Source organism: Neomonachus schauinslandi, chromosome X (assembly GCF_002201575.2).
Source record: "Neomonachus schauinslandi chromosome X, ASM220157v2, whole genome shotgun sequence".
Taxonomy (NCBI): Eukaryota; Metazoa; Chordata; class Mammalia; order Carnivora; family Phocidae; genus Neomonachus; species Neomonachus schauinslandi.
In genome coordinates this window covers 119,601,228-119,625,886 of record NC_058419.1, presented here as the reverse complement: position 1 = coordinate 119,625,886, position 24,659 = coordinate 119,601,228, and the positions used below count along the sequence as shown (strand labels likewise).

General features: G+C 44.7%; 2 protein-coding genes and 1 long non-coding RNA gene across 3 annotated transcripts in view; 2 read left to right on the top strand and 1 right to left on the bottom strand.

Moving 5' to 3' along the window:
* WWC3 (WWC family member 3) overlaps positions 1–4,119 on the top strand; it is a 69,552-nt gene extending 65,433 nt beyond the window's left edge. Inside the window, exon 21 of the mRNA XM_044911635.1 lies at positions 1,302–4,119. Coding sequence (XP_044767570.1) covers positions 1,302–1,368 — 67 coding nt within the window. The 3' untranslated portion in view covers positions 1,369–4,119. The remainder of the gene's footprint in view (positions 1–1,301) is intronic.
* A 10,885-nt stretch (positions 4,120–15,004) lies between these two features.
* On the bottom strand, positions 15,005–20,072 carry LOC110575182. Its single transcript, XR_002480010.1, has 3 exons — positions 20,024–20,072; positions 16,800–16,963; positions 15,005–15,101 (listed from the first exon to the last, which is right to left on the bottom strand). It is a non-coding gene; the product is annotated as an uncharacterized LOC110575182 (long non-coding RNA).
* A 2,316-nt stretch (positions 20,073–22,388) lies between these two features.
* CLCN4 (chloride voltage-gated channel 4) overlaps positions 22,389–24,659 on the top strand; it is a 63,799-nt gene continuing 61,528 nt past the window's right edge. The window contains exon 1 of the mRNA XM_021684124.1: positions 22,389–22,534. The gene's annotated coding sequence lies outside the window, so the exon portion shown is untranslated. The remainder of the gene's footprint in view (positions 22,535–24,659) is intronic.

Sequence of the window (24,659 nt, the reverse complement as noted above, 5' to 3'; positions counted from 1 at the left end):
CCACGGGCAGTTCAGAATAAAACCAGAATCCCCACTGCTATTAGCATTTTGACTTTTTCGTCTTTTGATCCTTTTTGTCTAGACACTGGTTTTCTTCATGCTGCTTGTCATAATGCGGGTTCGAGTTTGCATTTTGCTTTTTTTTTTTAATAAAAATATCCTGTGTTTCCACATAATCTGTTGTCTTTTTTGGCTGTAATGTTTCATCTAAGATATAATTTGCCTAACTACTCTATTTCATAACCTTCTTTCCAAATACTTGCTATTGTGAACAATATATATCTATTCACACGTATTACCTTTGCCTTTTTACCTAACTTTTGATTGAAGCATAACAGACGTACAGGAAAGCGTGCATTTTGTATGTGTGAAGCAGTTCGGTGAGACGTCCCAACTCTGCACGGCAAGAATCGAACACTGTCGGCGCCCCTCCCCCTTGATTTCCCACACCAGAATAACCACAGTTTTGAATTTGAATGGCGTACGTTAGTTTTCCCTGTTTTTGTTTTTCGTATGAGGAGAATTAACAGTGACATCTATATTCTTTTGTGTCTGACTTTTTAAAAAATCAAGGCAAAATTCACATAGCATACAAGTCACCGTTTTAAAGTGAGTGACTCCATGGCATTTAGTGTAGTCACAGTGAGGTGGAACCGCCCCCCTGTCCAGTTCCAGAACATTCCTTCACCCCCGAAGGAAACCCCATCCCCATGAAGCAGCCACTCCCCGTTTCCCCCTCCCCACAGCCCCTGCCCACCCCCCCCACCACCGCCCCAGGCCGCTTTCGCTCTCTCTGGCTTTGCCAATTCTGGGCGCTCCATGTAAGTGGAGTCCTGCACTATGTGATCTTTTGTGCTTGGCTGCTTTGACTTAGGATAATGTGTTAGAACCTCAGTCCTTTTTATGGCTGAATAATATGTGTCTTTTAGCCTTAATTTTTTTATACCCTGAATTTTCACATCCCCATCATAAAGGGACCTACAACACTGTAACTGTCTTCCTTCAGTCATGATTTAGAACTCCTTCATTTGTATAGCTTTTCATATTCATTCGTTTGTTAATAGAGCAAATATTTGTAGAGCACCTTCTACACAACAGGCACTCCTCTAGGCACCGCAGACAGCCCTTACCCTCACGGGGCTTCCTGACGTCTGTTAAAATTTAGAGAATCCGTATACAGACAGATGTGTTGTTAGGAATTGAAGTTCACACTTTTGTATGAGTAAGAGAAGCTGTCATTGATATGAGAGCTTTCGTTGCATTTATATCCACTTCTAACCTGTAATCCTTTCCAATCCCAGGGAGAAGATAGCATTTTTTACAAGACCAAGGATTAACGTACCTCCTCTGCCTGCCGACGATGTTTGATACAGTGCTTTGTACACATGAAGTATTTATCTGCCTGGTTTGTTTTCATGAAGTTCTTAGACTAGCTAAATTTGTCCTTAAAATATTTGTGCAAAGCTATTAATATACACACTTTGTAAAAAAAACACACATATATCTATACATATATATTTTATAATAGTGACGGCAACAGGGCTTGGTTTTTCCTTGTTGTGAAATTGACATCTCTGAAGACAGGTTATTTTATAAAAGATCAACTATCGTGTTAAGAGTGTACAGTTTTTACGCTGTTTTATTTGACTTAAAGGCTGGAAGACAGAAACAAAGTGAGTTCAGGCAAATTCACTGTATTGTAATTTATTTATAGTACTTTTTTTTCCTTGAAGGAAAATACTGACTTTAAGATGTATTTTAAGACTAAACTTTTGTGCTTCAGTCCTTGTCATGCTGTAGAATGGGACTTTGGGGCCGGTTTTGTTTCTGACACCCAAAACGCAAACACTCTGCTGAATTCGTCACTCGTATCAGTTTCCAATATGTGTATTTACCGTGTATCTTGTACATGCCGCACTCCGCGTTCGCTTCCGATCCTGGCCGCGCGTGCGTTGCCGAGCTGTCTCCCGCGCGGACTGCGCACCGACAGCCTCTCCTGTTGTCTTGTGCGTCTTTGTGTGCTCCCTGGGAGTCTGAGGGGGGCCCCCGGGCCTCAGCCGCCTGTCCGGCGTGGCTGGCCACACTGCCTGCCCTCACCAGACCACAGGCAGCCCCCGCTTTGGGTCCGCCCCATCCGATCATGACCAGCGGGGCCGCGTGGAGCTCCTGCACTATGACTCTGTCATGAAGGAAAGTGACGAGAACTAGGAGCGCGTGTTTCCAGACAATCCTTGAGTCCACGGACGGGCGTAGCGCTTATAACGTAGACGTGATGGCCTTTGAAGGCGCTTGTTTGTGGAAGGAAGCAGGCATGCACGGGTAACGGCAGTTACCCAGCGAGTCACTGACAGGAGAGTGTTTGATTTAAATCAAACTCCGACCCCCCCATACTGGAGTCTACCCAGTATTTCCTAAGAAATCTTAGAAGTAGTTCTTGAGGGGAAAAGAAATTCTATGTAATAAAATGTAATACAAATATACCAATATCCTTTTAAAATGTCAAATGATCTAAATATTTTGCCGAACGCCTATTTATTATATATGAAATGCGCTCTCCCTTCCGAGGCCTCAGACCAGTAAACGAGGTGGGTCACACGAACCGTACAAGAAGACAGAACTCTCTTCCTAGATCTTTCTGCCCCTCCCTGGGAAATGCCCACCTTGAATCAGAGTCTCTCTCTCTCTCTCCTCATTAGTCTGTAACCGCCCCCTTGTATAACCTGCCTGCCTTTTTACGTTGTTAAAACTGAATTTTGTAGAAGCATTTCATTGTGATAGGCACGAGGCCTATCACAGACAGGGGGTTTGTCCCTGGCGCCGGGACTGAAGACGCCGTGCTCTCACAGCACGCAACCCCAGCTTTCTCTTTGTGCCTCTCTCTAGTCGCGCTGCTTTTTGTTGGCTAATTTCTCTGGGTACGTAACCCCCAACGGAGGTAGAGATGCGCCAGGTCCCAGAGCTTGCCAGAACCGGCCCCCCAGCCGAACGCATTGCCAAGCCGGTGAGGACAATGGCAGGCCTTCTCTGTGCCCCCAGCTGATGATACTTTTAACTCCAAAAAAGAACTGCCAGCAGACTTGGGCATGTGGAGGGCAAATCATGCCCCTCTCAGGCGCCCTGCTCCCTGGCTACGGAAAGGTGCCCGGGAACCATTGCTTGGTGGCTGCTCCTCAGCACCTGCCACGTGGAGCACTCTCTGCGTGGGATGGGGGCTCGAGGCAACTTTTCTGCCAACCCCTAGTAGTAGCAACGGGGGGGGGGGCACCCACTGCGCCAATACAGAAGGCCCTCCACCCAGGGGTTTCAATTAATTTCACTGCCCAGTAGATCTAGGTTTCTGTTTGGGGTGCTTACCCCCCACACCCCAGAGTTTGGTTGTGTGTGTGTGTGAGTTGTTTTTTTTTTTTTTAAAAAAAGCTCTTTGCCCCACCAGAAACAAACAGTCCCTACTCCAGTGGCAGTCCGAAGAGTACTTGGATTTGCCACCAGATTGACTTCTAATTGACTTCTCCCGCCTCCCTGCAAGGGTCTGCCTTTGCACCCAAATGGGACCAGAGTGAGCAGGAGAGAAAAGCCAGACAGATGGGGGAGGTAGAGGGTGATGGGCTCTGTGCTGCTCCCCAGCCGGGCTGACAGGGGCCCGTGGACAGCGACACAGCCGAGCCGGCGGCGGGCAGAAGTCCCATGATTGGCTTCTCTCTCCTGACCTGGTTTTGCAGCTTCTTTCTAGTGAAGACTGCCGCCCCCCAGCGAATAGCCCACACGTCAGAAAGGTGAAGTCCTGTTGTCGGAAGGGCTGTTTCCATCTTCTGTTTGAATTTGCCCATAACCGTGCTTTGGGATAAGAAAGCTGCCGTTTGACCAGCACTTCCGGCCCAGAGACAATCCCAAGTCCGCCACCAGGATTCTTTAGAAGCAGTGCAATGAGTCAAAGGGAATTTGGTCTTCACGTCATCCGATCACTAAATTGTCACTGCTGAAATAAGTAACCTTCTGTTGTGGGAATAAGTTATAATCAGTATTCATCTCTGTTTTTGTCACTCTTCCCTAATTGTGTCATTTGTATTGTTTGAAAGTATTCCTTCTATAAAATTAAACTAACCTGCCTTAAGAACAGAATGGAAATGCGTGACTTTTTTTTTTTTTTAAGAAAAATGTAATTACATGGACTTAAATAAATAAGAATATACCAATTTTTTCGGGGCTCCTGGGTGGCTCAGTCGGTTAACTGTCTGACTCTTGGTTTTAGCTCGGGTCATGGTCTCAGGGTCATGAGATCGAGCCCCGTGTTGGGCTTTGTGCTCAGTGTGGAGTCTGGGATTCTCTCTCTCCCTCTGCCTCCACCCGTCCATCCCCTGTGCACGTGATCTCTCTCTAAATAAATCTTTTTTAGAAGTATTTTTTTTTTCAACATAAAAACAAAGATATAAAAGTAGAATAGTAAAATGAACACACATGTAGCCCTCCCCCCTCTCAACGTGGATCAGTCATGGCCGACTGTTTCGTCTACACCTCTACCTGTCTCCCTTCCTGTGTTTCAAAGCAAATCCCACACACCTTCTCAGTTCAGCTGTAAATACTTTCAGTATGTATTGCTAAAAGAGAAAAGCATACACGGCATCCTCACATTTTAACATTTAATAACTTCTAATGTCATTAAATATCCAGGGTTCACTGACTGTCTCGTGTCATTTTTTCACTGAACAGAATCCAAATATATATTTATTGGGGTTTTTTATGCCTATGGGGTTTTTTTGGTAACAGTTCTCTTGAGATAGAATTCACATACCATATAGTTCACCTGTTTAAAGCATGTAATGTGTCAGTTTTGAGGATATTCGTAATTACGCAGGTGTGACACAATCAATTGTAGAACTTTCTCATCACCCCAGAAAGAAACCGCGGACCCATTAACAGTCACCCCCAATTCTCCCTCCCACCCCCTGGCAACCACTAACCTGTTTCCTGGCTCTGTGGATTTGTCTATCCTGGATACTGCATATAAACGGAATCATGCAATATGTAGCCTTTTGTGTCTGGCTTCCTTCTTCCAGCGTTGGGTTTTCCAGGTTCATCCACGTTGTCGCAGGTGTCAAGACTTCATTCCTTGTTATTGCTGAAGAATATTCCATTATGTGGACAGAGCACATTTTGTGTATGCATTCATCAGTCGATGGACATTTGGGTTGTTTCCACTCTGGGTAATATGAATGATGCTGCCACCATCATTCATGTTCCAGTTTTTGCGTGGCTGTATGTTTTCATTTCTCTTCGGCCTAAAGCTAAAGGTGGAATTGTTGGGTCAGACGGTAACTCTGTGGTGAGCCTTTTGAAGAGCTGCCAGGCTGTTCGCCCAAGCAGCTGCACCATTTTCCATCCCCACCGGCAAGGCACGAGGGTTCCGATTTCTCCACATCCTAACCAACACATGTCGTTTTGATCGTGGCCATCCTTGTAGGCGTGAAGTGGTATCTCATTGTAGTTGTGTCTTCCTTTAATCTACAGGATCTATAGTAACAACAGGTTAATTTGCTGAAGAAACAAGACTGCATGTCCTCCGAGCCTCCCATGTTCTGGGTTTTGCTGATTGGCTCCCTGTGGTGGAGCTTAACATTAAGTTCCTGTGAATTCTAGTTTCGACGAATAAATACTGGGGGAAAAGCTGTTGTTGAATCTAGAAGCTTGATCAGATTCCAGTTCATTTCCTTCCCTTTTTGCGGGGAGGGGCAGGGAAGGGTCACGAGAATTCCTATGTTCATCCATCAGTGACTTACAATATCTTTTTTTTTTAATGTTTGAAACTTGGCAGTCGATGCCTAGATCCATTAACTCACTAAGGTTGCACAGTGATGATACTCTAATTCTATTAATTTTTTAAAACTTACTTTGAAATACCTTTATAAAGAGAAACCCATCTATTTGGTTACCTAGTGGTACAGTTTGGGTAAACCAAGATAGATGCTTAATTTGTTTCTTTATTGACCAGTTTTGAAAATAATTATTGGGGCACCTGGGTGGCGCAGATGGTTAAGCATCTGCCTTCGGCTCAGGTCATGATTGCAGGGTCCTGGGATCGAGCCCCGCATCCGGCTCCCTGCTCGGCGGGGAGTCTGCTTCTCCCTCTGCCGTTCCCCCTGCTTGTGCCCTCTGGCTCTTCTCTATCTCTCTCTCAAATAAATAAATAAAATCTTTAAAAAAAAATACTTAAAGAAAAATAAAATATTTTCCTAGCACTGTACAGTGGTGACCAATTTGGTTTTGGTTTTTAAAAAAAATTTTTTTTTAGGATCATTATCATGAACACACAATTTAAATATGTTTGGTGTGCTTTAATCCATTGGAGTTGTCCTTATTGATGCTTAAATTCTCCCGTCTTTGGCTGGGGGGAGCCTTTCCTGGTTGGCTCCTGGGTCCTTTTTTGTGTGCCCCCGGGAGTCTGAGCTGGCTTGCTTGCTAGCCCGCATGACCACACGTTTCTGACCTGGAAATGGGCATTTCTCCGGGGAGTCTTCATACTCGTTGCTACTGGGCTGGTCATTGTTTTTAGGCCTTTTAAATAGATAATATTTTCTTTGTTTCTTTTCTTTTTTTTCCGGATAAAGGGATGACAATGTCACATAATTACTCATTTGCTTTATCCCATATCTCACACATACACACACCGGTTTCAGAATAACAGAACCAACGCGACGGCCAATAATCTAATTACTGGAAACTGTCATTTTTCTCTCAGTTCTTTTAGTTTTTAAGGTGTATCTCACTAGGAATATGTACTCAAATGTACGGTGTTTTAAAGTAAGTTGGAATCTTTCCATTCTGTGTGGTTATCACTTGGGTACACATGTGTTTCACTTTATCTTGGATTTTCAACTTTATTTTATAATTATGTAAAATACTGACATGGTTCCAAAGACAAATATACAAAACAAAGTATATTGTTTTTATTCTTGCCCTTCCCCCCCATTTTTCCTTCTCCTTACAGGTGACTGTTTGGGGAATATTGCTTTTCCTTGCGCTGTTCATTGTTTAGTATAAGCAGATACATAAGCCTGTGTAAGCGTATACAGAGCCGTATGGGCGGGAAGGCGCACACACATACCTGTGAGCGTATGTACGCAAACACGCCCACATCTATGTTTGTATTCGCTGCCCCCTCGGATAAACAGTAGCACACCCGACACACATCCGGCCTGGCTTTTTGCACTTAAAGACCTATCTTAGAGGATCACCAACATCTGTATTGGCTGTTGTAACAATTTACCACAAACTTGGTGGCTTAAAACAACAGAAATTCCCTCTCTCACAGTTCTAGAGTCCAGAAGTCTGCGATCAAGGAGTCAGCAGGGCTGTGCTCCCTTTGAAGGCTCTGGGGGTGGGGGGGGGTCCTCCCTGCCTCCTCCCGCGTCTGGGGGCTGCCTGCCATCCGTAGGGCCATGCCACCAATGTGCCCCCATCTTCATCACCTTCTCTGTGCCTCTCTGCCTACTCCTCCCTCCTCTCTCTTCTAAGAACACGCGTCATCGGATTTAGGGCCCACCGGCTGATCCTAGATGATCTCAACTCGCGATCTTTAATTACCTTTGCAAAGACTCAGATTTTCCAAACGAGGTCATGTTCACAGGTTAAAGAGGGACCTCTCTTTTAGAGGGTCACCATTCAACCCACTACCATCTGCCTCCTGGCTCCCCCAAATTCCCATCCATTCCACATGCCAGATACATTCACCAGATCCCCACACCCCCCAGAGCGGCTCCTACAGGCCTCTCCATTGCGGTTTGCCTTTGCACACTGTGCAAATTATCCAATCACCCACCCGTGTTTTTGGTCTTCTGGTATTAAAAATATAATTCAGGGGCACCTGGGTGGCTCAGTTGGTTAAGCGACTGCCTTCGGCTCAGGTCATGATCCTGGAGTCCCGGGATCGAGTCCCACATCGGGCTCCCTGCTCGGCGGGGAGTCTGCTTCTCCCTCTGACCCTCCCCCTCTCATGCCCTCTGTCTCCCATTCTCTCTCTCAGATAAATAAATAAAAAATCTTAAAAAAAAAATAATTCAGCAATGAAAAGCCTTCTGCAGACATTTTTTCTTGTTTTTGCCAGGGTTTCTGTGGGATAGATCCCTAGAAGTGGGAGCTCTGGGTCAAAGCGTAAAGGCATATGGGGTTTTGCTGGGTATCCCCACATTTCTCTCGTAGGGGCTGTGCCATATTGTGTTCTCACCAGCGCTGTATGCACGGTTCCCCACAAGGTCACCAGCGAAACGTCACATTGTGAGTGTTTGCCACTCCAGAGATGAGAAATGATACCTCCGCAGGGTCTAAATGTGCGCGAGGCTGCTTTCGTCATAGAAGCTTTTTGATATGTTCTATTATCTGTGAGGGCTGTCCCTCTTCCCTTTTCTTCAGCATTTTCTCGGCCATTCTTGCTTATTTGTTCTTCCAAATGAACTTTATGATCAACTTGTCTAGCCCCAGCAGTGGAGGGAAGTGATGGAATCATTACCAGAATACTTTACAAAGTAGGGAGGGCTATGACATCTTTATGATGTTGAATCCTCTCATCTGAGAATGTATTATATATATTTCCATTTGTTCAAGACAAATTTTGTGTCTTTCAGGAATGTTTTATGGTTCTACTCATTTCTATTTTAGGCATTTCTTGAGAGGTTTTGGCCTATTTTATTAAAGACCGAAAATAAAGATAAGATAAATACTATGCATACAAGACTATATACCTTTTTTACAGACTTCAGTGAAAAAGCTAGTGTTTCCCATTAAATAAAATGTTGGCTTCAGGAAGGGAGTTTCACACATTTATGATGTTAAGGACGAACCTGTCAATTTCTATTTTCTTGAGTGTTTTCAACATGAACGGGTATTGGGCTTTTCAAATCCCTCTTCTCCATCTACTAAAAGGATCATATGATTTTCCTTAGCTCTAAAAATATGATTGATTGTATTAATGGATTTCCTAATAGAGACCTTTTGTAAAATAAACTCCATTTGGTCATGATATATACACATTCCTGTGCTTTGGAGTTGGTCTGCTAGTATTGTATTTATAATTTTTGCTTTGCTACACTAATTTTTTTTTTTTTTTAGTGCAGTCTTTGCCGGGTTGAGGGTCAGTGTGGTCCTCTATAAAGTAAATTGGGGGGCTCCTGGGTGGCTCAGTCGTTAAGCGTCTGCCTTCGGCTCAGGTCATGATCCCAGGTCCTGGGATCGAGCCCCACATCGGGCTCCCTGCTCGGTGGGAAGCCTGCTTCTCCCTCTCCCACTCCCCCTGCTTGTGTTCCCTCTCTCACTGTGTCTCTCTCTGTCAAATAAATAAATAAAATCTTTAAAAAAAAAAAATAAAGTAAATGTGGAAGTTTTTCTTCTTTTTCTTGGCTCTGAGAGGGGAGTTCGGAAGCACTCTGCTGAGGGGCCTTTTGGGTGTGCTCCGTGCTTTTTATCATAGGCACGGTCTTGAAATCACTTACTCTTATTTCTTCGATGGAAATTGAGCTTTTTAGACCTGTCCCTTGAGGTCAATTTCGGTAGAGTTGTATTTTTCTTAAAAATGACCCATTTAGTCTGTTTTCCCGTTTGTCAAGAGTGCACAGGAATGTTTTGAGGGGCGCTGCCTTCCTTTCGAGAGGGTTCTTTTCCCCTGGCATTTCCTACTTTCTATATGTGTTTTCACCCTTCTTTTTCCTTGATTAGGTTATTGGATTATTTTTGGACCTTTTTTTTTGTAAAGAGAACCAGCTTGGGTTCTGGCTAGCTCAGTCAGTGGAATGTGCAACTCTTGATCTCCAGGGTTGTGTGTTTGAGCCCCACGTTGGATGTAGAGCTGACTTATAAATAAATAAATAAAACAAACCAGATTTTTAGTTCACTTGTTCTATTGTTTTTCTGTCTTACGAAATACTGCTTTTGTTTTTATGAATCCTTCGTTTTCTTGTGTCTTACTTAGTTGCCTTATTTGGGTAGTTTGAGTTGGGTGTGTTTATTTGAAGTTTTATAATGCTAAACCAATTTAGTGCTATACATTTTCTCTGTCAACTAATCTGTTGAGTTTTTTTCATTATTATTACTAAGAAGTTCTATAATTTCACTTTGTATTTCCCCTTTGACCCAAAAGGTGTTATTAACACGTCTTCTAAATTTTTTCCAGATACAAGGGTCTTGATGGATTTTTATTTATGTCTACTTTTGTTGTGAAATAGAAAATCCTGTTTGTGTTATTTTTATTCTTTGGAATTTATTGAGGTTTTCTTTATGGCCTATGATAGGTTTTTTTAAAGATTTATGGAGAGAGAGAGAGAGTGTGAGCATGAGCGGGGGCGTGGTGGTGGTGGTGGGGGAGGCAGAAGGAGAGGAAGAGAGAGGAACTCCAGCAGACTCCCTGCTGAGCACGGACCCCCCCCCCCCCCAATATGGGACTCCATCTCCTGACCCTGAGATCACGACCTGAGCTGAAAGCAAGAGTCAGATGCTTAACCGACCGAGCCACCCAGGCGCCCCTCCATAGTCAGTCTTTGTGAATGTTTCCATGAAAAGCAGCACATTCTGCATAATTAGGGTTTAGAAATGGATTGATTTATACGTACATACATAGGATATTAATTTTGTAAGGCTGCCATAATACATCGCCACAAAGAAGAAGTCCAAGGTCAAGGTGCCTGCAGGGTTGTGTTCTTCTGAGGTCTCTCTCCTCGGCTTACAGACGGCCGTCCTCTTGCCGCCTCTTCCCACGGCCGCCCCCAGTGCCTGCAGCCCTGCTATCTTTTCCTCTTCTCATAAGGGCGCCAGTCATTGGGTTAGGGCTCAACCTAATGAGCTCATTTTACTGTACATCACCTCTTTAAAGACCCCATCTCCAAATACGCTCACATTCTAAGGTACTAGGGGTGGGCTTCAGCATATGAATTTGGGGGGACACAGTTTGGCCCCTAACACTGTGTTTCCCCATCACCCGGGACTTGTCCTGTTAGAGCACTGCCTACTGTCGATGGGAAAGGCTCATTTCCTGGCTATCTCCCCAGAGACTGTAAACTCTGAGGGCAGAGGTACCGGGTCAGTCCAAAGCATTGCTTCCGGGGCGGCGTGCAGCCTGGGTGTTCAGTCAGTATGAACCGGGCGAATCAGCAAGTCAAGCCTCTGTTAGGTACCTGTCGCTGCTGTAACAAATGTCCATAAACTTAGTGGCTAAAGCAACACAGATTTATTCTGTCACAGTTCTGGATGGAGGTCAGAAGTCTGAAGGCTGCATTCCTTCTAGAGGCTCTAGGGGAGAATCTGTTTCCTTGCTTTTCCCAGCTTCTCGAGGCCACTTGTGTTTGTTGGCTCCTGGCCCCTCCCTCCACCTTCCAGGCCAGCGGCTCGGCGTCTCTGACTTCTGCTTCTGTTGGCTTATCTCCTTCTCTGACTCCGTCCCTCCAGCCTCCCTCTTATAAGGACCCTTGTGATGACATTGGGCCCCTCCCCCCATCAGCCAGGATCATCTCCCACCTCAGCAGCCTTAACCTAATCACAGCTGCCAAGTCCCTTTTGCCATGTGAGGTGACATATGGAATCAGGGTGTGAACATCTTTGGGAGGGTCATTACTCACCTGACCACGGAAACGCTTTGTTCTAATGTGCGTGCTCTTGTCATGCATCGCAATTTTTGCTTTGAAGCAAGGGACCAGGCACTCTCCTCTCACTTTGGAACAAGATTCGCGGGCCCCTAGTGAAGTCCAAAGGCAGAGGCTGCACATCTTGTGGCATTTGGGAGCCTCTTGCCCGGGACCTGTGGCTGGAGGCACAGGGCCTTCTGGAATCCGTGATTTTCCATCCTTCCCATAAACAGACGCTCTGGCCAGATTGCCTTTCCTACCCTGCAATTACAGGCCGAATCCCCTGGGTAATAAACATAAATTGTCTTACTGCAATGGAATTAGTTTAAAAGAAATGCTTTACAGCACTAATAGAACTATCTGTGATGATGAAATTGTTCTATATCTGCACTAAAATGGTGTCGCCATTAGCGCGTGGGGCTGTCGGGCACTTGACATGTGGCTAAGGTGACTGAGGAACGGACTTTTAAATTTTTTTAAGGATTTATTTATTTATTTTTAAGATTTTATTCATCTATTTGACAGAGAGAGAGCGAGTGAGCACAAGCAGGGGGAGCAGCAGAGGCAGAGGGAGAAGCAGGCTTCCCGCCGAGCAGGGAGCCCGATGCGGGGCTCGATCCCAGGACCCTGGGATCATGACCTGAACCGAAGGCAGACACTTAACGACTGAGCCAGCCAGGCGCCCCTAAATTTTATGACTTTAAAGTAATTTAAATGTAAACAACACCTTGTGGCTTAATGGCTTCCATATTGAAGCAGTACAATTTTATAAAATTCATATATCCAATCTAAAGCACTGGGACAAGTGACAGCTTTTCTCGAAGACCAGGTCCTGGTGGGAAAGCTGTCCCTTGCCCAGGCGCAGTAAAACAGCTTCCTTGTGTCGCCTGCGTAGGAAGGGTGCAGATTCTATCTCACTCCGCAGGTGCACCCTCCGTAGCTGGAAGCCAGCCGTGGTGGGAGAACTTTGGCCACTGTAATCTGCAGACGCTGCAAATCGGGGCTCCCCCCCATCCGCACCCTTACAGAGCTGCCTTCTTGAACCTTGGCCAGCACGCCGCTGTACAGATGCCAACTTGAGGGGCCGGTCCTACTGAATTGTCTGAGCACAATCTGAGGTTCCTGGCACCCAAGGAGAAAAGAAGCGCACACTGCTAGCTACACAGTCTTTACTGTCCGAGAGGGAAGCAGCCTCGTGAGTTCTGAGGGGAAGCAAGGATTCTCTGAGCCCTTAGTGCTACACGGGGTCTCCTCTCAGGCTTCCCACGGTGACAACTTCCCTGACAACAGCTCTGTTGCAAAAGCGCAGAGGGCTTTTAGAGCTGTGGTTTGTCACATCATTCAAGGTTACCCCTTTCGATGGATGTCGGGTAACATGGCCCACATTTGCAGCTTTCAGGTGCCCGCCGGGGTCTACAACCACAGCTCAGAATGCCCGGGAGGGGCTGGATTGCGTGTACTTAGAGTCTACACCAGTCACTTTGCCCTCTCCTCTTTCTTTTTTTTTTTTTTAAGATTTTATTTATTTATTTGTGTGTGAGAGAGAGGGGCAGGCAGAGGGAGAAGCAGGCTCCCCACTGGGCAGGGAGCCCCATACGGGGCTCGGTGCCAGGACCCCAGGATCACGACCTGAGCCGAAGGCAGAAGCTTCACCGACTGAGCCCCCCAGGCGCCCCTACAATGGTGAACTCTAAAAAATGGCTGGGAAACGGAACCTTTTTGGCATCAGATCATACTTGATAAGGAATTTCGAGCCAGGGTTCCCCCAGCTCTGCACCTTCTCCGCGGGGCCGCCGTGCGCGCCCTGGGCGGTCGAGCCGCACCTCCAGCCTCTCGCCACTAGGTGCCAGTAGCGAGGCTCTCCCAGAGCGGGGGCGGCCAAAATGGCCCAGCGGCAGATCCGGACGGAAAATGTCAAGGATTCAAAGGGATACAAAGTAGCAATCTGTGAAGAAGCTGGAAGCTCAAAGGTTGCTACACAAGTATTTGGAGAATTGTTTTCGTGAAGGCTGGTAAGGGCTATAAGCAAACCGGCTACTTCTTGACCTTGACCATATCAAGGACTGCTCGCCACACGGAGCAGAGTAAGAAAGGAGTTTCTATGGCAGAGAAATTGAGACTGACCAGCGGACGATTAAACATTACCACCAGTTTTGGGCTGGCATCTTCTTTCCTGAAGATTTTTATGAGCGGAATAATCTAGGATGACTAGGAATTGTTCCCTCGGGGTTTTGCAGTTAAGATGTGAGAATCTTCGAGTAATGAAATCTGCATTAAGAGGCAGCCAAAATTGTTTATTCCATGAGCATCGTGTCTACTATAGTGCTTTCGAGAAAACAAGCAATAACTGTTTCTTGTTACAAAAGTAATACACAGTAATGGTAGAAAAATTAGGACATGTAAGTAAGCTAAAAGGAAGAAAAATGTGAAACACCCCTAATCCCGCTAGCCAGTGAAATTCCAGTGTTGGTTGAGACTTTACTGGATTGGCTACCGAATTGTTTCCTACGTTCATGTATAAAGGTGTTCATGTAGATAAAAATATAGTACATTGTAGAGGCAGAAAACTTTTCCCTCTGGGTTCTTTGGCTGGTCTAATAATGAAATCGGCAGAAGACAGGTTAACAGGAGAAAAACAAATTTAATTGTGTACGTATGGGAGCCCATAGAAATAGGAGACTCCCAAGAATTGAGCCAAGCTAGCAGCAGCTTTTACACCTTTTGGACAAAGAAACCATGAATCTGTGAAGAATTGACAGAAGCTGGGGCTTGGGGTAGCGAAGCAGCGAAGAAGTAGCCGGTTTGCTTACACAGCCTTCTCGGCCTTGACGTCCCCATCGCTGGCAAGAAGGCTGTCTCCCTTCCTCCCGGGACAGGACGGGGACCTTCACGGGGGACACTTAGGTCCTGCTTCCAGGGCACAAAGGAGGTCAGAGAGTCCTTGCGCCCGCTGCTTCTCGTGTAACTAAGTTCAAAACAGTCAATAGGCCAAAGTGGCCTGTTTGGGGGCAGCCTGCCGTGCAGCCCATCGTGAGCAAGGATGCAGTTCCCTGTGCCTGCTTGACACGAACCGCAAACCCGCGCGGAGCCACGCTGGCTCTCGTCTCTCCCCCAAGAAGCCCGGGGGGCACCGTGCTGCTCATCTCCCGTGTGCACCGACCCGTCCTTAACCCCGAAGGAGGGATGAACCGGCCCCCCTCTTGCATCTGCATCACCCCTTCTGGCCTCGGAGATGCGCCCCGGCTCCTTCCAGCGTCTCACGCACGCTGGGCTGACTGGGCCCCCTTTCTAGGCAGTGGGCTTGATAGATACGGTGTGCACAGTTTCACAGGGACCCTAAAATACAGGAGGGGTGGGAGAGAGAATATTCCGGCAGATGAAACGTCCTTAGCTGTTAGAATCGTAGAGGGCTGGCCATGGAAGGTATCCCAGAGATTCCCGGGGCTGAAAGTCTCATCTCACAAACTAGGAGACCGGATGGAGAGAGAGGCCGAGAAGCTTCTAAAAGACAAAATGACCTCAAAAAACAGTTCTGGAAGGATCCTTGCATGTAGCATGCAAATACAAATCTTTCGTAAAAACTTTGGTCATCTGACCATGTAACCTTAACTTAGTGCATGTGTCAGAAACACAGTTTGGATCTAGTTTTTTTGAGTTTTGTATCTGAGACACGGCTAAACTTTTTAAAACAAAAGCTGGAAGAGCTCTGCGTGTCAGGTTATCTGTATGTCTGTGTATGTACATTATAGACGTGTGATATTTTTCTACCTCTGGATGGTATTGCCAAAACTAATTTGTAAAGAACTCTATTTTAATTGGCTTAAAGAAATTTGTTTATATAAATCAAGTATACTCTCAGAAATGTAGAAAGTAACCCAAATATCTTTTCAAGTTCACACGATCTGCGATAATCTTTGATAAATAAAAATTAATTCAAATTCGTTGGTTTAATAGAAGCAAGCACGTCTCCAAAATTTGTCAACAAAAAAATAACTAAGAAAACAGTTAACTATTTGATGTCTAATCCAAGCATCATTGTTAAAAAGAAGTAATTTAGGGGGGGCCTGGCTGGCTCAGGGGGTAGAGGGTGCAACTCTATCTCGGGGTTGTGAGTTTGAGCCCCATATTGGGTGTAGAGATCACTTAAAAATAAAATCTTGGGGCACCTGGGCGGCTCAGTTGGTTAAGCGTCTGTCTTTGGCTCAGGTCATGATCCCAGGGTCCTGGGATGGAGTCCTACATTGGGCTCCCTGCTCAGCAGGGAGTCTGCTTCTCCCTCTCCTTCAGCTCCTGCTCTCTGTCTCCATCTCTGTCTGTCTCTCTCTCAGATAAACAAAATTAAAAAATAAATAAATAAAAATAAAATCTTAAAAAAAGAAACAATTTAAACAAGCGTAAATAAGGGCAAAGTTTATGCTACGTTAAATGAAATGATGGCTATTCAGTGAACATCTAACTCATTTCCAAGTAAGATGAACATTAAATGTGAAACATAAGTTTATCTACTTTTGGTTTTTTAATTTTTACAGAGAGAAACTAATATGTGGGTCTATTGATAACCATGTTTTATGCCACATGGAAAAAAATTATTGTAAGAAAGAATAGACTTCCAATAATTTTGAAATGTATTTATCAGTTTGCTAATCTACCACAGGATGCTGATATATGATAGACAGGTCACGGTGGCCTGCTTCCCAGTTTTCCCTGGAAAGCAAAAATTACCAATAGTTTAAAAAGTTGGGAGAAGGGCTGCCGCAGCAAAAACGAACCGAAAAGAGAGTAAGTCAGAGCACTTGGAACAAGAAGCGTAAGCTAACTGCGCACAAGCCCTGCTCGGTTCCGGGGAGCGGGGAGCGCAGGCGCCCCAGTGCAGGGTGAGATGCAACGGGGCTCCCAGGCGAGCTTCTTCCTGCTGCGGGAGGATTTACTGGAACTTCCTGTTTCTCAGACTGGGCTCCCAGACCCTTGGGGAGTGAGCATTAGCATTTATTTAAATCGAAAATACACGTATGATCTACATCTATCTAGATAAATGGATACTACGTCTCTTCAATTTTATCTATCATTTATAGATGGATTTATTATCTGCATATAGATAAAAGGATAATTTCATCAAGTGCAAAAGAGAGTGCATGCATGGCATATACTCAAAATAGGAAATACGTGTCAGTTGATGAAACTTTTATTTCAGTTACTTACATGGTTTTATCGGTGTAAGTAGGTGCTGGGCCGTAATATACACTCTCTTTCTTGCTGTGGAATGATCCAACGTGTTTGAAAGCCACCGCTCTTCTACCACAGGAAATAGAGCAATGGAAGGGCCTGTGTGGCCAGCTCAAAAGGCCAGTGCAAGAAACACCACCCTTGGGAAAAAAGGAAAAAGGAAAGGAGAAAAAGAACAAAAGGGGGGGAAAGAAGAAAAAAATTATTTAAAAGCACTTCCCCCATTTCCTGTAACTGCTTGCAAGGCTGGGAATTCTGATGGCGGCTTCCCAGCTATTTACAACTGTGCCATCAGTTTGGACCTTGCTGTTCCATCTTTCGAATTTTTATTCTGTCTGCTCAGCTTAGAGCAAGCGCCTTCAGCAATAATGTGGGGATCCTGTTGCCCTGCCTGTCGTCTCATCGGCAGGCTCACAGAGCAATGTCAGCATGAGCCTGGAGACACAAGTGAATCTCATGCTGTAATTTACAAAAAGCATACGGTTTATTTTAAGTGTATTACACAGGAGGGATGTATATTCACTGAACATGGTGCAGAGGCGACTGTGCCGTCCTCCCTGAGTACATCTGTGATTATTCCTTAGCGCCAGCCTTGGGCCATTTCTTTCCTAGATAAACTTTGTAAGTTTTTGAAATCGAGAAAATAACATTTGAACTAATAAAGTGGAAGTTGTCAGAAAAAAGAGGGTTTTGTTTGCTTGCTTTTAGTTTTTTTGTTTGTTTGTTTTGGTTTTGGTTTTACAAAACTACTAGAGATAATAAGGATGAAAGAAAGGTACTGCATATGAAAAGGAGGAGGCGTGTTTTGGGTGAAAGAAGGTATGAGGGGTGGAGATGCATTTTTGGTAAGGGGGGAAAAAAGAAAGTAATTTCATCCTAAAGGAAAATCATTCTTCCAGAATAAGAAAGAAAAAAGGACAAAACCTAAATGGATACAGAAAGTTGTAGAAGGCTTGCGGAAAAGGGATCTTGAGAAAGGAATCTTATGTGTGGCTAAGCAGACTGAGATTAAAATGGATTTATTTAAATTAAAAAGAAAAAAGGAAGAATTTTAATATCAAAAGTGCAGTGGTGCACAATTAGAATTTGGTTTTCTCTCTGTTAAAAGGAAAAAGTGTTCTTAAATTATTGGTCTGCTCTTAATAAGAAATTGCAAACAAAGGTTTTTCTTCACCTTTCATGTAATCTGCCTAGAAAACAAAGATTCTGTGTTTTGTCTTCATCAGGTTACTTAAGCAAATTGTCTTCTTTATGTAAAAAGCTAAGTTTTTTTTCCAACTAACTTTTTAATGGTATGTTAAATTTCATGGGAAGCATTTTCAAATAAGAAGCCATGCTAAACTTTGTTTAGGAAATATTTATACGGAAGTTATTAATATAAACGTTCCAGAAAGTATATGAGGTTCATGGGGATCTGATGTACTGACACAGTGTTATCAGTCATAATTCCAGCTATTGTCTTAAAATATGGTATATCAGAGAAATAACCAAATTTTCTTGTCAATTGCATTATAATGACTTCTCATCTGATCTTTAACCATTGCCAATTTTTAAGCCTTTTACCATTTACAGATAGTTACTGTTTTATTCTGATGCTTTTGCAAAAATGTTCCTGCAAAAATGCTGTATCTTTGAGGAGATTCACGAAAAAGACCCCCCCACACAAAGTACTCTGTAGAATACAGGTTTCTGATGACTTTAAGATCATAACACGGAACTGGTGTAAGAATTTCTAAAACTTTCATGGAAAAGTGATGAATTCATCCAACTAACAAAAGATCGAGATCAACAAGAATTAATTACAGGAGACCAAATGAATTAATGAAGATGATTAGAATTTTTATGACTTCCTTTAAAATACTGCCGGTTCTTTAATGTTTTGTTTGCAGATTTAAAAGGATCTGAAAGAACATGATCAATCACTATTCCTGCTGCACTTATATAAGTAATCAGGCCAAGCTTATTAAAAGTCAACTTAATTTGCAAAACAAATTAGTCTCGCCATGGTTGTCTTTGATGGAAATGGAAATGATTATGGAGAGAAATTTTTGTTTCAGTGATACACCCCTGTGGATATTAGATTCTAGTGCGGTTGATCATCTCTGAGGTTTATTTTCTACTTGTAAACTGGACTGGATCCCAAGTTCTAGCTTCCTCCAATATTTGGCTAAAACTCTCCAGACTAGCATTTCCAATTTTCTCCCACTATTTTCACTTGGCATCACTATGAAATTAAACCTGCCTTCCCCCACCCCCCACCCCGAAGCCATGCAAGCTGAAACTGGACAACTTGATATAAACTTCAAAGAAATCCCAGCAGCCCATGTGCAGACAATCTTTGTACCTGCTGCTGTGCGGCCACTCGGAAAGATCACCGGGGACATTCACACTGCAAACAGGAAAATCTGATTGCTTGACTGCACTGCTTGCACTCTATCTAAAGATACTTAGAATCCGACTTTTAGAAATCTTCTCAACTGACTGCTCTCCAAACTCAGAAAACAGAATTTCTAATTTGCTTGAACTATTAATCTTTGTTTTTCTTTTGTTTCCATAGAAATGCCTCTCATTAAATTACCTGATTGCTCACATCATTTAGATGCCGAAGCCCATGCGTAACACCACTTCCTGAAATACAACATTCTCAAGTTCATCCTGCCTCGGGTCATCTGAGGATACGTGTTTGCTAATACATCATGTTATGCCTACGTAAATAACTTAAAATTTTTTTTGGTAGATTGATTTAGTAAAGTAAAATCCGAATCTGATTACAACCCGTTGGATTTATTTGGTCGGTTAAACCTTGGCTCCTGGGTATCTCTGCTCTGGGGAAGTTTTCAATGCTTGGCTATTGTTTTCCCTACAATCATCATATTGACCTTTCTAGCGCATTGTATACTCTCGAAGCTTTTAAATGCCTGTTGGCAGCCAATCACATGCCACATGGCATCCATCAAGAGCAGGCAACTGGATGAAATCAACAATAACCACATGAATGATGAAGATGGTGACTACACGGCCCTCTGGCCTGATGACTCAACTAATGGAAACAGTAAATGTGTCATCTTCCAGCCTGACTAGTCACCAACCGTGGTAGTGGAGAATAACGCCCATAATGGCTGGTCATACTCTGAGCCTGCTGAGCTCTGACCCAAAGGGGGGGGGAAATTGTTAAAATTTAGAAACAAAGGGAGACCAACCTTGAAGTGTCCCTGAGCAGACAGAAGCAGTTTGGTCATGCTGGCGAAGCTTAATGTGGCTTATCCTGCAAGGCTGACTGGACCTGGTCGTTTCTTGCTTGTGTCTCCGGAAATGACAAGCAAAACTTGAACTGCTTCCCGAAGTTGATATGACTGGTAACCACTGAAAATTATAATATTGTAACTAATCACTGTGAAGAATAAACAGTCACAGCTTTGTCACTGGATAAGCTGCCTTAAACCACGCACCCCTGAGCCTCATTCCATGTTTTGGTTTGAATGCTCCCGGTCCGCAAACTTTCTGGGGCCCGCACAGTAATTTTTTACTGACTGCTACTTCAGTGATTCCTTTGGTTTTCTTCTGGCTATTTTGAACCTTTGACAGAAGTTATGTCATCCTGTTCAAAATGACATGGCCGTTTTAGGCCTTTCCTGAACCGCCTGTTTGCTGTAATGTTCTTCACACTTGAGCAATCCCCTCCGAAAGAGAAGGCGAAACCAACCTATCGGCAAAAAACAAAACAAAACAAAACAAAAAAACCGCCCCACAACGAGGAGGCTGCCTTTACTCGAATCATTTCTGCCCAGCCGGAACACAACCGAGCAAGTCATTCCGGACCGCAGGAGGCCATCTTACAGACCCCCGCCCTCCCCACCGCCCGGGGAGTCCGGCCTCTCTGTCGCAGTAGCCGGCGCAGCCGGGCCTCTCGGGGCAGGGCGTCGGTGTCGCGGCCGCTAGGTTCCCCTCTGGCCGGGAACGCACCGAGCGTAGGAGGCGAACGAGATCGGCGTGGCGGGCCTCCAGGGCCCGGAGGTGACCCAGCCGGCTGGGCCGGACGGAGTGGCTGGGCCCAGCACGTGACCGCCCAGCCCGGCTCCGCGGGGGGTGGGGGTGGGGCCGCCCTGGGAGCCGGAGGATGAAATCGACATTTGCCTGGGGCAGGAAAGGGAGCCTGTCAGATTCTGTCTCCATTAGACCCTCCACCCACGGGAGCAGGGGATTGCGCTAGCGTTTTATTTATTTTTGTATCTCCGGAACCAGAAAGCAAAAGGTAAGTTACTTACCACCTGGAAAAACCAGCTTCAGAGGAGTGACTAGAAAACCACAGGACCGGCCACATTGTTGGGTTTTAAAACCCGGTGCAGAAAATAATAGATCGTTGTGAGGGGCAAGGGCCCATATATATGTCCCAAATTAAGAGGCTGACCCTCTGAACGGAGGTTTGGTTAGTCTGGAGGGAATGGTGGCAAAAGGGCCCGGGTTAAATATAGAAGGACACCAAAGCGGCTGGAGTAAATAGCAAGTAGGTAACTCTTGCCTGCTTGTAAAACCATCTATTTCACATCTCTTTCGGGGGTAGGAGGTGAGGCAACGTTAAAATTGTGACTTAAACTTTATGGAAAGTAAACTAGTATCTGAAACGGGAATACAAGTAAGACCAGTTTCTGCTTTTGTCCTTTCACATTTCAAAACCGTTTATATGGTTTGGCAGAAGAAAACCTAATGGGTTCACTGCTTAAGTTTGAAATATGCCATTTCAGGTTTACATGATCACTGTTGGAATTTTCTAAGGCTTTCTAGGCAAGGCTGTTTCAGTTGTGAATGAGAAATGTTGACATCGTGCATATTTTCTGTAATAGTAACATGACTCACTTCTGCAGAATGTGATAAAAATTAAAAAGCGTGAAATAATGAGTTATTGTGAATTAACTCTTTCATGTCTGAGAGATCAGATTCCTTGCCAGAAGGTTTAAGAAAACACACAAGTACAACCATGCTCATGCAATAGTGCTTTATTTTAAGTCAGCAAATATTCCAGTAAGTAGTATGAATATGTGGTATCCCTTTTTTTTCCCTGTGGCAAATGCAAGTTAATATTAGAGTGTAGCTACTGAGAGTAAATAAAAGCATTATTCATCAGTGCAATTAGCATAATATTCCATAATGAATATGCTTCAAATTAAAGTATATATTTGATATATATATTTGATAAATGATTTGAAACACTGACCCTCTGTGCTAAGTATTTCCATGCACTTTATATTTTAACTGTCATTTTGATGTACACAAAATATATTTCTCCGTTGCCTTTGATAAAGACTTTTAAAAAATAAAACACTAAATTGTTCCCTTTCATTACTAATCCCTTTATTGCTAACTCTTTTGAAATCCTATTACATGCTTGGAGCCTGTAATCATTTGGATTTCTCCTTCTGTGTGCTGCTTGTTTCCCACAGTCGGTGAAAGGCCGGGAAAGCTCCGCACATTCAGGCAGACGGCCCAGAAGCGAGGCCGGAGCGGGGCTTCCCGGCCACTTGCTCCTCACCTCCGGGGACTTCCAGGGTCTTCCTCGCCCCCCACCCCCTCCCCGCCTCGCCCCGAGGGCGTCACGTGGCGGCGTGGGGCCCGCCTCCGGTGACGTCACCGCGCTCGCAGCCGTCGCGCCGAAGAAAGGATGCTCTAGGATGCTGTGCAGGTGGGCGGCGGGGATGCGCCATGCGGCACTGCAGGTAAGGGACGCGCGGCGCCCACTCTGCCGGCGCAGCCCGGGTCTGCAGGCCTGCGGCCCGTCGACGCCCCAGAAAGCGAAGGTGGGGGTCTTTGGCCGCTGCGGCTGCTGCATGCACCAGGCGGGGCTGCCGGGGGTGCGGGGGGTTGCAGGCCCACGCGTGACTTCGAGCTTGGCATGCCCATCCGGGAAAGCGCGCAGGGGCCAGACAGGAAGACCGGGGCCTCTTGCTCAGGAGAGAAAAAAAATCTGGAATGAAGAGAGAAAGGGGCTTGTCAAAGATAACCGTCAACTGTTTTCTAGCTGTCATTGTGCTTCTTAAATAATGACACGTTTACTAATTCTCCTTCCAGGGGTTTGTCCTCAGTATTTAGCCTGATTTCTTGTAAAGCAAAAGCTGCTTTGCTCTGAATGGAATGGAAACTTACTGGTTAGCAATTTAAAGAGCTAAATGTGCAATATAAATCGTTTTGCATTATTTTGCAAGGTTCCGGCGTTTAAAGGGGATATGTCAGAAATGCATTTTTCCCCCCTCCAGGTGTTTCAAGTAGATTGGAAAATAACAGTATCCAATAAAATAAAATGCAACCTCCGAAGATTAACTGCGAGTGTAAGAGCGAATCAGCTACATCTCTGAAGAACAAAATGGTTTTTAGAAGGGGGTGGGGTGGAGATGAACACCCAAACCGAAGAACTCCCAGTGTTTTTTTTCATTTCCGTTTTGAATAATTAGCCTGCTGGAAGAAGGGGCTTGATGACTCAGCGGCAGATGGAGGGGGGTCAGGTGACTTTTCAGTTCTGGCCGGTGGGGGGGCGTTTAATGGACTCTGTTAAGCGTTCTGACCTGTTTACATTCCTTTCTCTGGTTCAAATAGGGCCTGAGGTGGGGACATGGGTGGGCACCCTTAGGAGGAGAATCTGTAAAACATGACCCCTCTGGAAGTTGGGTGGCAGTAAATTGTACTGGAACTCACACCATGAATAATTTGATTCCCCAGCAGCTGTTGGAGGACAGTGTTAAAAAGCAGTGCTATTTTAGTTGGTACTGTAAAGGTTTTTTATTCTTTTCCCCTTGGCGGTGGGCTTACTGTCAGGCAGCCCAGATAGCTTTGGCTCTAAGAAGGGGATTATAGACTTCCTCTCTCTGTTTTATTTTCTAACCAAATTTCAGTTGATTTGCTCTGATTATTTATTTCAGAGTAAGGAGAAGCTATAAAAACAATGGGGAATTCTCTTCCAACTTAGAACTTTGTAAGATTGCCATTCAGAAGACATCAAGGAGAAAAGAGGATGTGAGCCCTGTTTAAAGAAAAACGGGCATGGAGATGGGGTGAAGTCAGCAAAGAAAAATGGGGATGGGGTGAAGTCAGTGAGACTTACCTTTGATTTTGCTAAAATCAAAATAATGTTTCTGTGAAATTCATGCTATGTCAGAAAATGAGCTGGCAAGATATTGGGACGTAGTCTTGCATATACTTCAGCCTAGAGATCCAAATGTCAAAATCCTATCTTTGTCCATATCCACGCCTATATATTTATATATCCATACATTCATGTTTCTATCTCTACAGCTGTGTCTTTGCTTCTGTAGTCTTTTAAAAAATTGTGCTTATAGGGGCGCCTGGGTGGCTCAGTCGTTAAGCGTCTGCCTTCGGCTCAGGTCAGGGTCCCAGGGTCCTGGGATCGAGCCCCAAGTCGGGCTCCCTGCTCAGCGGGAAGCCTGCTTCTCCCTCTCCCACTCCCTCTGCTGTGTTCCCTCTCTCGCTGTGTCTCTCTCTGTCAAATAGATAAATAAAATCTTAAAAAAAAAAATTGTGCTTATATAAGAAAATGCCAAGCTGTTTTCCAAGGTGGGCGTACCATTTTGCATTTCTGCCAGCAATGTATGAGAATTTCAGTTGCTCAGGATCCTTGCCAGCACCTTGGTTTTGTTTTGTTTTTAATTTTAGCCATGCTCGTAGGTATGTAGGGGTTATCTCTTCGTGTTTATTTTTTTTAAGTGAATGAGTCTTAGCGTATGTAAATTATTCCCTGCCAGCCCCTTGGTTATTGTCAGTTTTTAAAAAAATTTTAACCATTCTGGTAGGTAGTTATGGTATCTCATTGTGGTTTTTTCTTCTTTTTAA